Source organism: Anastrepha obliqua, chromosome 1 (genome assembly GCF_027943255.1).
Source record: "Anastrepha obliqua isolate idAnaObli1 chromosome 1, idAnaObli1_1.0, whole genome shotgun sequence".
Lineage (NCBI taxonomy): Eukaryota > Metazoa > Arthropoda > Insecta > Diptera > Tephritidae > Anastrepha > Anastrepha obliqua.
The window spans coordinates 44,114,423-44,133,060 of NC_072892.1; the positions used below are offsets into that span (position 1 = coordinate 44,114,423).

The 18,638-nt window shown below is 39.8% G+C and overlaps 1 protein-coding gene and 1 long non-coding RNA gene across 8 annotated transcripts in view; one reads left to right on the forward strand and one right to left on the reverse strand.

The window, feature by feature from the left end:
* Positions 1-18,638, reverse strand: part of LOC129236266 (protein crumbs) — a 96,943-nt gene that overhangs the window by 8,271 nt on the left and 70,034 nt on the right. For all 7 annotated transcript variants that reach the window (XM_054870544.1, XM_054870543.1, XM_054870548.1 and 4 more), the window contains 4 exons: positions 12,014-12,558; positions 1,236-1,341; positions 1,098-1,174; positions 68-957 (listed from right to left, as the gene is read on the reverse strand). In XM_054870544.1, coding sequence (XP_054726519.1) covers positions 68-957; positions 1,098-1,174; positions 1,236-1,341; positions 12,014-12,558 — 1,618 coding nt within the window. The remainder of the gene's footprint in view (positions 1-67; positions 958-1,097; positions 1,175-1,235; positions 1,342-12,013; positions 12,559-18,638) is intronic.
* Positions 5,603-6,823, forward strand: LOC129236267 (uncharacterized). Its single transcript, XR_008581648.1, has 4 exons — positions 5,603-5,997; positions 6,129-6,357; positions 6,412-6,598; positions 6,664-6,823. It is a non-coding gene; the product is annotated as an uncharacterized LOC129236267 (long non-coding RNA).

The following is an 18,638-nucleotide window of genomic DNA, read 5'->3' on the forward strand; positions in this document are numbered from 1 at the left end:
AAATAATTATAATTAAATGTCATGGAAGATTTAAAGTATATTCACTCAAGCTTTGCGTTTAACTCACTGTATTTACAGGTGTGCCCGAAATGCGGACGCTGGCAGGTACACGAGAATGTATGCCACAGATCCGTGCAAGCGCCATTCGAATGACAGGGATTTGGCACACATTGCTCGCTGCGTGGACAACCGGCCTGTATGTTCGTTAACTTTGTATCCTTTTCGGTGCCTTGTTCGTCGGGGAAAATCCACTTGCCATTGACGACAATATCTTGCATGCAGCCCACGAAACTCGACGGTCGATGAGGCAGATGACGTAAATAAGATTTCAAATTGGGTATTGTACCACCCAAATAGGTGAGCGGAAATGAAGGTTGACTACCATTTGCTGTCTCATATGAGCCCACGGGAAAGATGGCTTGCTCATCGTTGGCAGAGAGTACCAAATGCGAAGTATTGATAGCCACAAATACTTTATGCCAATTACTATCATTTAATTTGGAACCAATGAACACGCCCTCCCATTTGTTGAGCAGTGAAGAGTGTAAATTCAGGCGACCATTAATCAATTCTAATATATAGCTAACGGGTTCGTTGTGACCAATCGAAGTGCCAAAAGCGAGTACACCATTGGGTAGTGTGGTTTTGAACTGTAAATTGATATCATAACCTTCTTCACGTTGGGTCTTCACCGTTATCAGACTGCTCACAACCATAGAAATAGTTGTGGTCTTTTCACAAATGTTCCCCTGGAAACCATGTTGACAGGTGCAGTTGAAGAGATGTTCGGTTTCATTCACCAAATACGGTTTGCAGTAGCCTCCATTCTGGCAAGGTGCACTCAAGCAACCTATCAAAGGTACGGAACAGTTCTTACCGCCATAATTGGCATCGCAGTCGCAAGTGTAGTCGTTGATCTCGTCGAAACAGGTGCCATGTGTGCCACAGGGTTGATACCTTTGGATTGTAAGGAAAACAACGATGAATCGAGGAAATTATAGTTAAGGAAAGGAGTTTTTGAAATACGAATGATTTTACTGTTTTGATGGGCTATAACAAATGTAGACACATCCCAGCTTCTTTCACCTGCCGCTTACCTGTCGCACTCGTCGATATTTACATCGCAATGTCGTCCCTCGAAGCCTGGGTCGCATTCGCAGGTATATGTGCCGATCTGCAATTGTTAAAAATTATACCGGAACTATTTTTAAATAAATTTTCTATCTATAACTTACGCCATCATTACAGGTGCCATGCTTTCCACATGGATTCGTTTCACATTCATTAATATTGATCTCACAATTCTTGCCCATAATACCCGGCACACAAACGCATTCATATCTAGAAGTAATAAAAATAAATATTTAAGTGAAATACCCTACCACAAAGAACAAAAGGTATCTTAAATTATAACATGAAATAAAAGTTCTGCAAAGATGTTTCGAGTATAGAAAACAACGTCGCCTGCAGTGTGTAGAGAGAAGGAGTAGATTAGTTTAACAAATAATAGAGTACACCGATCTTAACAACGTAGGATCACTGACTCATCAGTATTTGATTGAATAAAAGCCAAGTTCATACCGTAACATATGACTTGAGAATGACTAAGTGTCTTAAGCCATAACCGAAAGCCAACCTCCATCCATCAAAGACGAAGAGCTCGAGTTGCCTGGTGCAACCCGCGTAAATCTTACAGTAACGATCCGGATATTGTAGTGATTTTATTCCTTTTTATATAGGAGTAATATCAAATATGTGTCCAATGAATGAAAGATCCCGCATGATACAACTGCCTCTTTACATGCCCACTCAACCAACTTATCTAACACCATCCTCCTTCCGGTAACACCCCACTGAAACAGAATGGTTTTTAAGACAGCTATTAGATGAGCTTTTGTGGAACAACATCAAGACACACACCACAAATACGAGGAGGAGCCTGACCAAACAACCAAAAAGGGTGTTCGCGCCAATTATATATATTAGATGACCTCACTGACAACAATTAGCAGAGTTCCGAGCCAATCAGTTAGCTACTATGCGAGCAAGTATAGTATCTGTGTGTGTACCGACGAATCGGTCCTTTGTATAAACATCAGTTCACAGCACTTCGATGCTAAGAGCGAGTGTTTTTCAGGCGAAAGATTTTGCCATTCCGCTTCGAAACAATTGCGTCGTAGTAGCTACTAGCCATAGCTTTATTTCGAGCTACGTTAACGGAACGACCCGGATTTATATTCGGCCAAGGACTGCCACTCCAGCAGCATTCCCCATAAATGTAGGAGGGTTGTTTATACTGCTACAATAACAAAAATACGGAAGCATTCAATTCTACAAATTGTTGGATTAACAGCCCCGAACCTGTTTGGTTGGTTGGTTGGTTTATGTGGTGATTCTTCCAGAATCCAACTAGCGCTTCCGCACCATTTTGATGCCACATCCTCGTTACCAACTTGTTTAACGGTTATTTACAGCATAACTATATCCAGTCTGTGCGGTTAAGGAACCTTATTAGGTTGTTAACGTCTAAGCCAGATAGTTGTTCGAGATTCTCGAACAGCGGTTGGCCAAGGGTTAACATTCTGTCCTTCCATAGAGCAGGGCATTCACAGAGGAAATGGAAGATTCTCTCCTTTTTCTCCGGTTGCTTGCAACTGTGACAGTGTGTATTGTGAGGGATACCCATTTTGGCTGCTTGTTCTCCGATACACCAAAAGCCAGTTATGACTGCCGTTAGGCTCCAGGCGTCCCGTCGTTTCATGCTTATTAATCCCGACGATTGCTTGAGGTTGTTGTTGTTGAAGTGGTTGAGTATTTCCACTGAAATAATCCTAATTAGTGACCAGCACAGTTTTACTACCACCGTCCTCGTATAATGATGTTTTTTTTTGTTCTAAGTCAGATCCATTTAGTGAGGTCCCAGCAAATTCTTTATCTCGATATATGTAAGCATATTCATATTGATTACCTTCAATGCTCCGATGTCCCGGGACCCAGATTAAGGTAACTTTATGGTTTTCGCTCCTGGTGGTAAGGCTAGTTCTGCTTTGTTTCACCATCTAGAGGTTGTTGTAGCCGAACTCAGTGCCTGGATTGCAGCTTGGCTATCCGAAAAAATAGCGATATTGCCCTTAAAAGAGCATTACGCATTTTTTTAATTCTGGGGATTTATAGGGAAACGTATCTCTTAACATTGGCTAAATTTGGAAGACGTTTCCACAATGTCACATCATTTGGATGATTTTGTGGCGTCTCAAAGAAAATATATTTTTGACGAAGACAACAGCAAAAATATATACCAAAATTATTCCAAGTCAAGTGATTCAAGTGTTTTGGAGAATGCATAAATTTTTGTGAAAATTGGTTTATTTGTAAAAAAAAATTATAATTTTTAGATTTATTCAATGTTCAAATTTGTGGTACACATTTTTTTATGTATTTGAGTCTTCGGTCCGTGTTAACATTTTTATAATTTTTTTTTAGTTTTTTGGATACAATCTGTATATTCGCTCGGATGCGACGCAATGGGCGGTTTGAACTGTGGGCCTCCACGGTCGCTCCGATGAAATATTTTAAAAAAACAGAAAACACAGCGTGTCAGTATATATTCTTTTAGTTTATTTCAGTAATATATATATACATAGATATATGCATAGATGCGCATTAATATATTAAGTATTAATTTATATTTTACAACGTATTACTTACTTTGTTGGCTGACACGTCTGGTGGCTCCTGATTGTACAATCCAAGTGAAATTTATTATTAAAGTTAGAGTGAAAGTAACCTCGCCGAACAACGTTTAACACGGTAAACGTTTTAACTGTTCGGCGGGGAAATGCCCGGGTTAACGGCCTTCACGTTGCAGCGACTGGAAACGGTGGTTAGCAACAGTCGGAACGGAAGGCGCAGTTACCATTAGGGTGGCTAAAAATTTATATTTAATATTAGGGTGCGGCCTAAACATGCCGGCCCCCTTGCGATAAGCAATGATTATTTTAGGACGGAGGTGTCAGCCAACGTTCGGTATTGGTGAGACATCGGAGGCTGCTGGTGCCGTCTGAAATGCTGCAAAGATATGTAATTTTATGTACGTGGATTATTGCACACAAAAAGTAAAATTTATTATATTAAAATTTATTGATTCGTTATGTTCAAATCATTTAGGGCCGTGATACCTGGCGAGGCCTAGTCGCCAGTGAATTGTCGCCCGTCCTTTTATTTTGGCGCATTATCGTTGGTTGCGTATGTGGTCGAAAAGGCCTGGTTTCCGATCCACGCGCACGCCACTGTTCATGCTACAGCTGGGGTTGAAGAGGCCTCGTCTCCAATCCCCTATCTTCATTGAGGCGAAAAGACCTTGTTTCCGCTCTGCTTGTTCAGGCGGAAAGGCCTAGTTTCCGCTCTGCTTGTCTAGGCGAAAAGGCCTAGTTTCCGCTCTAGACTCAGTCCTTTGTTTTGTTTTCTACAAACAAAAGGATTTAATTTTAAAATTAATTTTTTAACCGAAAATGGGTAGTGTGCACACGGCTTTATAATTGGTTGCTTAATTAGCTTTAGTGTATCATATTTGTAGTGGTGCATTTGGCTGGTCAGTGCAGTGCTGATCACAGCGAAGGAGAAGGCAAAGGAAAGTAATATATATATTTTTGTTAATTAAATATGCACTAGGCATTTTAGTTTTTTTTTTGTTATCGGCTATGAGGAATTTTCATAGCCCTATGAGACACCCTGCCACCCAAAACAAAAAAAAAATGTACCTAATTGGGTACAATCACATATTAATGTCATTTTAATATGTATGTTCACCGCCAGGGGGTGGGTACATACTAATGGACATTGCAATATTCGCCGCATAGGAGGATCGTGTCTTGGCTATGTGTGGATCGTAACCAAGTACAAAGTGTCCTGCCGTGGTATATTTTTTTTCCTTTTTGTTCTTATTATATTTTGGCTACAATAAGAACAAAATGATAAGCAAAAGAAGAAAAAAAATTATAATATATGTATATTTAGATATAATTTTTCGTAGCATTTGCATACATAAGTGCATGATGTTAGAAAAAACTAATAGTTTGCGTTACTTTACGCAAACTATCCCTGGAATGTCGAACCCATTTATATCATTCCTGTAGGGTATTTTTGTTTTTGTTTCTTAATCACTAATTTCCTTAATGGCCGTCACCATTTCCTTTTCAAGTGTAGACGGCGTGTGACGCTAACGTGCGTGTAAAAAATTTTTTAAGTGACAAGTTAACAAGGTGTTTGTTTAAAAAAATTGAAAAAAATTTAAATGTCTGGCAAACCAGAGCGTCCTGTTGCCGCATATATGTTGTGGCTCAACAATGCACGCGATCAGGTTAAGCGCGAAAATCTAGACATTAAAGTAACCGGAGTGGCCAAAAAAGGTGAAGAGAATTTGAGGCCCATGGAGGCAGCTGCCGAATTTATATTCATACAATCAGCTTGATTGAAACCACGTTTGCACAAGGTTTCAAGTCACAAAGTCAGTCAAAGGTAATACAAAAGTAATATGCGTAATTTTCGGTCGTTTACACATGCATTTATTGTATGAAACGAATTTAGTGGTAGTGAAAGTAATCAAAATAGAAACTTTGCATTTAATTTAATATAACAAAGTTAAATAAATACTGATCAAAATGAAAAGTCGTGAAAAGAAAAAATAAAAATTAATATTATATATGTGAAAAAAATAAGTGACAAATGTGCCAGTGAGTAGTGCCCAGTGAGAAATCGTCGCGCAAAAAAAAAATTTCAGGTCGGGCTTTAGATTAATTACACAAGTGTTAAGTGGTAATTTGTTGGCATTTCGGTGTTGCATGTAAAAAAAAGTCCACATGTACGCGTTACCAGTGACGGCAATTTAGTGGATGGGCCACCCACAAGTAATCCTTGGACCACGGCAAAGAAGGAGCGCCATCAGAATTTACGTATGGAGCTCGCATTTGGATCATCATGGAGCGAGGGCGAAATATGGTATAATATTTTAATTAAATTTTATTTTATATTAACGGTGAGTTTAATTTTTTACTTTGAATAATATGAATATTGAACATTTGTCATTGGAAGTCTAACAGGAATTAAATCTTTAAAAAATATATATACAGTTTAGCAAGAATTATCAATATCAATTTGGAAACAATCATCTGCCGTAAAATCATGGAATTGCACCATCAGAAGCATCATCAACATATGTGCACAACTTGAATGCTGCCAAGGCGCAGTTTGCTGAAGCACAGAAAAGCTGATGTGACTACGACCATCCCATGTTGAAGCTATCTGGGATGCCGCCAGCTGGAAGGATATCTTTAATCACCTCGTTGCCGCTGCTAAGAGGTAAATATGTTAATACGTGAATGTGACTGTAAAAGTAAAAATCTGCCTTTTTAGATGTTTGAGTCATCCAAGCTTTAATTGACCTAGAGAAAAATTCGAATTTGTGGGACGAATGTTGGGCAAAGCGGTGCTTACTCGTAAAGGATAAAATGAAGGAGCTAGAAGTGCATTCGGTGGTAGAAATCAACATCAAGTTAGGGCGGCACAAAAGGCGGTCGCCCATGCATGCGCGATTCGTAGGGTATGACCAAATGCTATGTTTTTATTTTTATTTTATTTATTCTAATTTTTCCTTTCATTGATTAGAGAAATTCGCGTGTGCTATCTAACTTAGAGTATTGAGAGTATGACACGTCGCATCATCAAACTAAACAACTACAACCAAAACGCGCCGAAAAGATTCCTTAAATGAAAACTTTGACATTGTTAAAATAGTTGACGATTTTGAAGTAGTTTAAAATTTATTGCCCGAAAAAGTGTAAAAGAAATATTTGCTTTCACCTGCATTTTTTTTTTTTTTTTTTAAATGTAATAAATTATATTTTCTACAGTAAATCTTAATTCTCTTTGCTTCGTTACTTAGTACCTATTTTTATGTGATCAACGTTGAAAAGTATAGATACATATATGTATATATATATATATATATATATCATATATGTATATATAAAATATATATGTATGCATGTAAGTATATTTGATGCAAAGTACACATAGGTATGCATATGTATAATTATGCAAGTCACCTTAAGTGTATACCTGCCCTTTATAGGTACAATTTATGGAACTTACTTGCATCGTTCGTAGGTTGTAGGGTTTGTTGTAGCTTCTTAGATTTGCTAGGGTATAACAAGGTGGTGATATCAATCACCTTCTAATAAAGGGTGAATCGCGAAGTGAAATTTGTTTCTACTAGGTAGGTATTGGAAGATATTACGTTGAGGTTGTAGGTGTGGATTTTTCCATTTCGTGCGTTTTTGCAAATCGATGATGAATTCCCTTTTCCATCGTTTGCAAAAGGTTTGATGGAGGGCTTTCAATTTCTGCCACCACAAAGAATTGTGAACCAGTTTCTCTTGCAGGGACGGATTTTTCGCGAGACGCGTCTCATTCCAGAAGAATTGAGAGCAGGCGCTCTTGAGTGATGGTCCCAGCTTGATTTTTGATGGATTTGATGCCGAAGCAGCTAGTTGCTTGTCCAGTGTGACTTCGCTGAAAAGAGAAACTATTTTTGTTTTGGGTGGGTTGACCGTTTCGGCTCGACCAGTTAGTATCCACCCGAATACAGTCTCTTGGGCAAGAAGTGTACTTAGTACATTTTTCTTCAAGCCGCTTAAAATAATTTGGGGATAAATGTCTCCGCCAAGGACAAGGTCCACTGGTTCATTGACGAAGAACCTCTTATCCGCCAAAGTGAGATCTGGAAATGCTTGCCTTGTCATTGCGCTTACTAGGCAAGTCGGCAGATTTCCAGTTAATTGCGGCAAAACTAGCGCAATTGTATTTAATTTTACAAAAGGGTCGATAGGCGACCGCAGTTGTAATGAGCACGCTTGTCTTACCTGCGCAGATACTGAATTGTTGATGCCCGAGACTTGGGCATGCAAGCGTTTGGATGGCAGATTGATTCTACGTTTGAGGCGTTCAGTGATGAACGAACACTCAGAACCAGAATCGATCAGAGCTCGTGCTGTAAAATTAACATTGTTATGGAATATATTAACCATGGCTGTTCCTAGTAGAACCCCTTTGTCCGTATTGGAATAGCACGATTTGAAATTATTGATTCTGCTATCCTTTGGCCTATTAGAGTCAAGTCGTTTTAGGGCCTCCTTGGATGTTGAGGGCAGGTCATCAGCGGGATCTCTGCTTTCTTTAAGAGCTGCTGCCTTTGGTTGAACTGCTGTAATGTGCAGGAGCGTGTTGTGTCTTGAGTGACATGTGCTGCAGTTATATGAGCTCGTACATCTAGACACCGTATGTCCTGACGACAGGCAGTTCAAGCAACAGTTGTTGCTCTTGACGCACGCGATGCGATCGGTGACCTTTAACTTCCGGAACTTTGGGCAACTTTGCAATTTGTGGTCGTCAGTGACACATAATTTGCACATATGTTTGGCGACACTTACCTGAAAGTTACCCATCCTTCTTGGTGTAGTTTCCGTATGGTGTTGTAAGATTTGCGCCTTGGGCGCTTTGTAGGCTTTAATTCCTTTTAAGCCTGACACTGTTTCAAGTGTCTGAAACCTGTTGGAAAGGAATTTGTCCATATCTGTCCACTTTGAAATTTCAGATTTGTTCTCTATCGTTTGTTCCCAAAGCGATAGAGTACTTTCTGGCAATTTCGTGGAGCATAAATAAGTAATAATTGCATCCCAATTGGAAATATCTATTTGGTGGTTCTGTAATGAGGAAATGCAATTATTAATGTCACGTTGGAGTTTTTTTATCGAACTGCCACATTCAGTTTCGATTGTCTGTAGGTTAAACAGGATCTTCAGCTGCGTGTTCACCAGAATCCGTTTGTTTTCGTACCTTTCGCAGAGATTTTTCCACGCTGTAGCAAACCCGTCATTAGTGAGCGGGCACTTCCTGACGATGTCTCTGGCTTCACCCTGCGTTTTTTGGTTGAGGTGGAACAGCTTTTCGACCGGGGTGAGGCGTTTATTTAAAATGTATATGGCCGTGAACATATCGCGGAATGTTGGCCAAGATACGTAGTCACCTTTGAAAATGTCGGTATCGCACGGTGGAAGGTGAATGTTAAGTTCGCGTACTGCAAGCTCTTCGCCTTCCCGGTCTGCCTTTTCCAGCCTCGCAGAGAGGTCAGCCATCGTCGACATGCCGCGCAAATATGTGTGGTAACATATTTTATTTCTCTTCTTTATTGCTGCCAGATCCTTAGGAGAAGGAGTTTCTGTTGAGAGCAAGTGGTCGTACGCTGCTTTGGCCTTTTCCCACATTGCTCTCAACTCCTCCTGTTGGATCCGGAGTGAAAACTTCGAATGGTCACTTGACGGAGTGCCATTAAAATCGGATTCGAATTCCGTCACGGCGTCGACTAACCGAATATACGTATCCATATTGTAGGTATGGGATACAAAAACTTACGCGGTATTAAACAAAAAAGGATGCTCCTTCGCGAAATGGAGACGAATTCACAGCGAGACCCAAGCCCAAAATGCACCACCGAGATTAAAATACCAGTATATATTATATATATTATGGAAGTCTGTATATATTTATTGTGCAAAAATATAATATATTTAAATTTATATACGAAAATTTCGCCACCCACACAATAATCACCGATATGTATACACCTGTGCAAAAAGTGCGCTGGGATCGATTTCAATTTACTGCGGCGTTGTTTGTGTAGTTGTGTACTCAACTTCACAGCGGGAATGTACAAGTAAAAGGAATAAGAAAATTGAAAAATTCCCAACAACGCGCTGTTAGAGGGTTGATTGACTTGAAAATACCGCGCGCACTTGTATTGTCTGTTTGCGGACAGACGGAGTCGTTGACCCTTTTTGATTTCTTTTTGTAATTAATATATCTTATTTGCTTGTTTCCACCAAAAAAAAAGTGTGCAATAAATCCACGTACCTTGTTTTGCTGGAACGAATTTTTAGCTGATGAATTGGTGCTTTTTATGCTTGCTGGTGCTCTTTAGCTCGCTGGTGGTCTTTATGTTCGCTGGTGCTCTTTAGCTTGCTGGTGCTTTTGATGCTCGCTGGTGGTCTTTATGCTCGCTGGTGCTCTTTAGCTTGCTGGTGCTCTGGCTTGCTGTTGTTCTTTAGCTTGCTGATGCTCTGTTTAACTTGCTGGTGCTCTGTTTAACTTGCTGGTGCTCTTGGCTTGCTGGTGATTTTGGCTTGCTGGTGATTTTTTTTTTTGCTTGCTGGTGATCTGTTGGTTGGATCTTTTATTTTATCCGGCTCGAAGGACCATGTATATTCGCTCGGATGCGACGCAATGGGCGGTTTGAACTGTGGGCCTCCACGGTCGCTCCGATGAAATATTTTAAAAAAACAGAAAACACAGCGTGTCAGTATATATTCTTTTAGTTTATTTCAGTAATATATATATACATAGATATATGCATAGATGCGCATTAATATATTAAGTATTAATTTATATTTTACAACGTATTACTTACTTTGTTGGCTGACACGTCTGGTGGCTCCTGATTGTACAATCCAAGTGAAATTTATTATTAAAGTTAGAGTGAAAGTAACCTCGCCGAACAACGTTTAACACGGTAAACGTTTTAACTGTTCGGCGGGGAAATGCCCGGGTTAACGGCCTTCACGTTGCAGCGACTGGAAACGGTGGTTAGCAACAGTCGGAACGGAAGGCGCAGTTACCATTAGGGTGGCTAAAAATTTATATTTAATATTAGGGTGCGGCCTAAACACAATCCACTTTTTATAAAAGGTTATTTTGAATGCTCTGTATAGACATTTCCTGTAGAAGAGCTCTAACTGTAGCCTAGTTATCACTAAAGGCCAAGCCGTTTCTTCTTAAGGTTAGGTTTCGTGATGCCACTGCATTCTGGTGGACGCGTGCTCATAGAAGGAAAAGTCTGATAGTGGAGCTCGTCAGAAGACGTCTTGCCCTACCCTATCGCCAAGTTTAGATCCATCTATGTAAATACCTGGATTACAAAGTGGAATATGAAAATTGTTACTACACTCTTCCCGTTTTGGTTTTATATATGTAATACATATAATTGGCACTTACACCCTTTTTGGGTGTTTAGCCGAGCTCGTCACCCTATTAGTGGTGTGCGTTTTATGCCGAACACCAGATGGTTTTTATGAGCAGCTTTTTAATTCCAGAAATATACTCGGAGGCTTGAAAAAACGTTTTCCATCATATGATATTTCATGCCTGGAGTTTCGAATTTGTGCACTTCGAATCGTAGTTACGCACCAAACCGATCGGCTACGGTGGCCGCCCAATATCTGTGCAAAAATTGCTCTCGGGAGCTGAGATAAGGCTGAGATCAGGGCACTGCGATCTGCACCGATCGGAAGAAAGTTAAACATTTTTTATACGCACGAGTCCGCTAGCATTTTATGGGTCCTCTGAGATATTTTCGTCAAGTAAGGGCTGCCAGCAGATAACCTGCAAGGTTTTGGAACAGGTGATTAAAAATAGGGCTTAGAAATTTACGCTGACCGTACAACTGGTGCCAATCATACTAAATATTTTCGCTGAAAGGTTAGCTTACTCACTTCATCCAAATGTGGGACAAATCCGTAGCTCAGCCTATTTCTTTTGAAGTAAGTATGACGCCGTAAAATATTCTTTAACTAATACGAAAAGGGTTAAGAGAGATATATTCATTCAGACCGTGGTTTTTAGGGATCACTGGGTGTTCACGTGACTTAAACCTACCCATTTCGGAAAGGTATTTTTGTTTTCATTTTTCCCTTTCTTTAAACTGCTTTCAGTTAAGTTACGACTCAAAAGAGCGTTTTAAACCACTTATCCCAGCAATTAACCAGCAAACGACCAATTTGAAATATAGTCCCATTTATGGATCAATTCAAAAATATTGGAGAGAATATTGGAAAGAACTTAAACGTTTTTGAGAAGTGAGTTCTTCATTTAATTAATTATTTTTATCACCACTCTCAACACTTACCCACTGGCATTCTGATAGGAGAACGGTCGACTGAAGAACTCCGGCAGCTCCATTGTTTGACTCAGCGTATATAATGTTATATTGGAACGTTCCAAGCAATTGCCGTTATACAAACATGGATTACTTTCGCATTCATTAATATCAGTTTCACAATTCTTGCCCATATAGCCTGCATAACATTTGCATCGGTAATCGTTTATATCGTCTATGCAAGCAGCGCCATTTAAACATGGATACGATTCACATTCATCGATATTCAGTTCGCAGAGTTGTCCCTCATAGCCAGTGTTGGCACAATCACAACGGAAGCCACCCAGTTCGTCTATGCAATGTCCGCCGTGTTGGCAAGGCGCCGAAATACAATCATCGATATCGTTCTCGCAGAAACGACCCGTCATGCCGGGTATACAGGAACAGGTGAAATTGTTGATCATGTCGATGCATGTGGAGCCTTTCGTGCAGGGATTACTATCGCATTCGTTGATGTCGACTTCGCAATTGATGCCCGTGTAACCCGGTTGGCACACGCATTCGTATGCGTTGATCTGGAGAAGAGTGAAAATAAGTGGTTAATAAAAAGGAGAAGATTTAGGAATGTCGGGTATAGAGATCATAAACTACTAGTTCAAGCTAAATTTTACACAAAACAATGCTAGAAATCAGTGGCTACAAGCAGGTTGAGACAATAATTCATAATTAAAGTACTGCGAATGTGAATCTATTGCTTGTAGTGCAGGTATATGTTAAGTGTGGACCATAAGCTGGTTACTTTTTCATGAACTCCTCATCTTTCAAATATTCCAGCTGGCTCCGAAAAGCTCTGAGGTTTCTTCAAACATTTCCTCAAGGGCTGGAATATACACAAAAACTACAACTATTTTCCATCGCAATTTATTACAATAAACTATCTACGAAAATAGTTCAACCCTGTGACTCAGCTGTTTTGTGTACTTATATAAACTAAATAGATGACATTGTCGAAGCGACGAATGTTAACCAGTGGATTGACTGTCTGTTGAATTTGTCGACGGCATATATAGGGGGGGCATGTAAAATTTTTTTTTTGAATCGGCTATAAAAAAAAACTAATCAATATTTTTTCCAACTTTTTTTTTATTTTGAAGATTGAACATTGTCGTTTATGAATGAAAAATAATATCGTTCAAATGATTGCCACGACTGGCTTTACAGTAGGCCATTCGATCAACCCAATTTTTAAGCACATTTTCGATTGTTTGGGCTCCAATTTCATGAATAGCAAATTCGATTCCGTGTTTTAAAGCATCAATCGTCTCTGGATGGTACGCATAGCCTTTGTCCTTAACGGCTCCCCACAAAAAATAGTCCAACGGGCTTAAATCACAGCTCCGAGGCGGCCCATTGATATCGGAATTTCGGCTGATTAGTCGGTTTTCAAAAACGGTAGCCAAAAGTTCGAGTGTACCTTTGGCAGTGTGACAGGTTGCACCGCATTGTTGAAACCAAATGTCGTCCATGCCATCTTCTTCAATTTTTGGAAACAACCCGTTGAGCATGTCACGGTAACGCTCGCCATTTACTGTAACCGCGGCTCCTCGCTCATTTTCGAAAAAAAAATGGCCCGATGATGCCGCCAGACCAAAAACCGCAGAAAACAGTGACTCGTTGTGGATGCATATGCTTCTCTAAAGTAACGTGTCGATTTTGTGAGGCTCCAAATCTGACAATTTTGCTTATTAACGTAGCCACCGATGTGAAAATCAGAAAAGAAGAAGAAGACTAACCACTTTGGAAATAGGTTTTCAATATTTCGCAATTTTGTTCAAGCTTATAGCGTCCTATTTCGTAAATGTCAAACCTTTAAGTAAATTATGAACACATTTGACATGTCATTTGTGTTACCATTCTCAAAAAAATAGGTGGTTCAAAAAGCAAACGCTATATGGCCCACCCTGTATGACATGCAGCGCCATTTTAATAAAACAAAAGCTCGCTCACATTCAATTCTTTAAAGTGCTAAAAAAAAAAGATGAATACTTCTTTGTTTTGATCTCCGTTGACCGTAACGTTCTTTAAATCCTCGTTGTCGAAGAGGAAAAATCACAACAAAAAGTCGCGCTTTCTGGATGCATTGGCTTCTCTACAAATACATGTCGGGTTTCCGAGTTCTAAATTCGGAAATTTTGCGTGTTAGCTTGGCTGTCGCGATGAAAGTTAAATTTTTTTCAGCAAAATCGGAGTCTTCTGTCAGCTCCAAAACCCCCACAGAGGAATAATATCGGAACGGCTGGTCATTTGCTTTCAGTTTTTGAGCTAATTGAATCTCATAAGCTGAAAGCTAGAGTATTTAAGTAGGTAGATTTCTTCCGTACTTTCTTCTAAAATAAAGAGCAGCAATTGAGCGAAGGGTGAACGATATGAAGTGTTACCAACTTCACACTGCTTGTACCTGTAAAACAGCTCATGACATCAACGTCAAAATTGCTCTAATGACAGTTCAATATATTGTTTATAAGCCATCAAAAGCATTTGCGTTTTGTTGAATTTTTTTTTCTGTGATGGAATTCAAACGTAATAGTGTGATTGCGTTATATTTGGCTGGAAAAAGCACATGATCTTTTACCCCAGCAAAAGAAAGTCAGTGCGAAAGAGCAAAGGAGTTGTTGCTCTTGCACGAACGTGGCGAGTTTCCTAACATTGTGTTTTCTGATGAAAAAAAATTCCCAATTGAGCAGTTCATAAACACTCAAAACGATCGTATTTACTTGTCCGAACGCTCATACGAGAATTTGAGCCTACGTATGGCCACTCGAAGCAATTTCCCATTGCAAGTAATGGTTTGGGACGCAGTGACCGCTGATGGACGCTCTCAAATCGTTTTTATCGAGCCTGGTGTCAAAGTGAATGCGACTTATTATCGGGAAAATGTTTTAAAAGCTGCTTTACAGCCGTGGACACGCAAACATTTCGGTCGTAGACCATGGACGTTCCAACAGAACTTGGCACCGTCTCATCAAGCTCGTGTGAACCAAGAGTGGTTAAAAAATCATGTTCAACACTTAATTCTGCCACACAATGGCTTTCGAATTCGCCAGACGCAAATCCGATGGACTATTTCATCTGGTCCATTTTGGAGAGCAAGGTGAGGACTAAAAAATATGCCAGTATGGATGCGCTGAAAAAAGCGATTATATGAGAATGGGCCAAAATACTTCAAGATCACATTCGTGCAGCATGCAACTCATTTTTTTACCGTTTGAAGGCTATAGTCAAGGCAAAAGGTGGTCATATCGAGCTAAAGTGAATATATGTTAAAATTGTAATCATGTTTGAAAAATTTTGTCTTCGAAAAAATAAAAACTAATTTCACACAAAAAAGTTATGGTGTTTTGAATAGGTAACACTTCATATCGTTCATTTATATTGTACATATATGAAATAGAACCACAATCCAACTTCTTCGGAGCTGCCGAACTTTCTTGCTCCTGATTCGTTTGAATCCGGATTTTTTAATATGGATTTCCTGGCGAGCTTAAGGCTCACCGACTTCTGACTATCTTCACAGTGACATTCAAGTTGCATTTATAAATTGTATTTAAAGTTAATAAGCAAAAATGATCTTGTACACATATACCGTAATTTACCCACTACCTGATAGGAATATTTACTGACTTGAGTAATAATTTTGAAGAATATGGATAACTGAAGCCCGAGGTTATGGAAGGCCAAGCGCAAGCCTTGTCTTTTGAAAAGTATTGATTTGTTATTCCATTAGAAGAAGGTAACATGGGTTCCTGGCCATCGCGACATTGAGGGTAACTGTAGAGCCGATGAACTAGCAAGACTCGGCACTAAACTGTCTGACGAGCACATAGATAATGACATAGGGATACCCTTACAAACATGTAAGCTACACATCCTTGAACAAATTGTAAAGAAAGCAAACGAAAGATGGCGAAATGAAGGAACCTGCAAAATCGCCCGTCAACTTTGGCCAACTCTAAATGCTAAACGCACAGAATCTCTGCTAAGCCAAAATAAACACAGTCTTAGCACATTGATCTCAGTCATAACGGGGCACTGCCTAATAGGCAGACACGCCCAAAGGATGGGTGTGCAAACACATGACTTCTGTAGAAGTTGTCAAGATGAGGAGGAGGAAGAGACAATCTCGCACCTACTATGCCACTGCCCTGCTCTATCCAGGCGGAGGTTTACTATTCTGGGTAGACAATTTTTTAATGAGCTAGAAGACCTCAGTACTATAGAAATCAGAGATATTTTAAAATTTTTGAAAAACACACACTGGTTTTAGGAGAGATAGGGACAAGCTCCCCACGCGGCATCACAATGGGCTATGAGCCTGAGTGTGTCCCACAGGACAACCGCTTCAACCTAACCTAACCTATTCCATTAGAATTTGACTATAGTTGCATTTTGATTACATGTTAAATATGCCTTTCATAAAATATATGTCAGAAACATTTCGCAGTTTACATAAACCTGCTTCGGTTAGACTGCTCAACGATTATCATTGGCAATATCATCCAACGGACGAATAGGTAGTTAGATGAGTGGCAGGGTTTTTTATCAAAAGAGACATGAGTTGAATATGTCGGACCCAATTCTAGACAGTTGTTTGCCTGCAATATGAGGCGATTGGTAATCGAATACGGTATTCCAGCAGAAAAGTAGATGACGAACTCAGTTCGGAAAGACGCTAGTTATACCGACAAGTAGAATCGGGTATCATAAGAATGGATGGGCTCTTCATTGTTACCCCAGTGATATGAGTCAATTTGGATCAATGAGTTCGGAAAGTGGATTCAAATCTCGTGGATTTGAACTTGCTAAAAAAGTATGATGCGGCACAAAATATAGAATTACTCTACTCGAGAATTTTGAAATTCTATTCAGTTGAGAAGAAGAATAGCACCGATGGAAATGAATAAAATCCGCTGTGTGGGAGGTATTAATGAAGTTCTATTTTTTAATTGGAATCTCCATATATGCCCTTTTGTAGGGAATATGACATGTTCAAATGAATGTTGCGGCTTTGCACGGTGGCATGGACACCAGACGTCGAATTTTTAAAGACTTTGCTGCACATATAAGGCTGAGTTTGAGCATCGCTCAAGGGCATCGGTCGATTGGCGAAGACATGGGACTTTAGAAAATTCACCAGAAAAAGTCTATTGGGATCAAATGGCACGAGCTTGGTGTCCAATTCACGTCAACCAGTGGAATGTAGCTATACCTTCAAGTCACGCATAAACAAGTCAAATCAGTCTGATCAGTTGTCTAGGAACTGAATAGTAGGTAACAGATTTGATATCGACCTGTCTCTATTAACAAACCTTATACGAGTACATATTTAACAACTTAATGTACGCGATTCAATAGCTCGCTTTTTTTAATTAATCTGAATCGGATAATAGAAAATCCATTCCATAGCACTCGGTTAGGTATGCGGGTTCTTTTAAATCTTTGTTGCCGCAATTCAGCAGAGTAAATTTCGCCTGATTTGAACGCAGATACGCTGTATTTCGGCCCCTCTTTTTTCAAAAAATACGCATTTCTCTTTCCAGAGACTATTGAAACTGTGGCATATTTGGAACCGAAGGCAGATATGAAAATCTGTAGATTATACCGGAATAGTAATTGATAGCTAGAAAAATAATACCGTCAAGAGTTATTCGTGACCTGGTTCATATAGTATTTTTATAATCATATGTTATTTTGACAGTTCTTTGGAGTTGGAAATCTTGACAAAAAGTGAAGAAGAATTGCTTTACAATTGAACAACGTTGGGAGAATATTGCAACCTTATTTCCAAAGTCAATGTTGTGTAGTCAAAACAGTGAGTTTATTGAAAAGAAGTCCAAATCATATTTTCTGACGAAGTCCATTTTCATCTTGGCGGCTTGGTTAGGTTAGGTTAAGCACTTGGCTTGTCTAAGACAAGACACTAACGTAACTAAATTGCTTAAACCACTTAGATCGTTTTAAGAAGATCCCTCCAGTGTGACATTTTGCAAATTTCGCAGTTCTTCAAGGAAATAATCGCCAAGATATTTGGCACGGCTTGTTTGAAGTGCTGGACATTTACCGAGGCAGTGTTGTACCGACTCAATTTCTTCTTCCACAACTCCTGCAGAAGTCATTGTGAGGCACCCCCACTCTACTGGCTAGGGTGCCAATAGTGCAGTGAGCCGTTAAACACCTGTGAGGATGCTGGATCTGGTGAATCTAAACAGGCATATGGTCCTTTTAAGATCCAGTTTTGCCCAGAGCGCTTTGGACACCCTGCAGTTATTAGTCAGAGACCAGCTTCTATTGGCGATGTTAGTAAGAAAAACTGCGCCATCTGGATTCAGAAAACCCCCACGTGATCACTGGGGAGCCAATATATCCGCAGAGCGTGACAGTTTGGTGCGAGGCGATGACATAATTGGCATATTTATCTTTAAAAATTCTTGTGGAAACACCATTTCGGTCAACAATGAGCGCTACAGAGGCATGCTAAACGATTTTTCGTAGCCGGAAAATCTTTACATGAACTTGGACGATCGTTGGCTTCAGTAGGATGGCGCACCATGCCACACAGCATATGACACAATCGACCTTTTGCGGCTCAAGTTCGGTA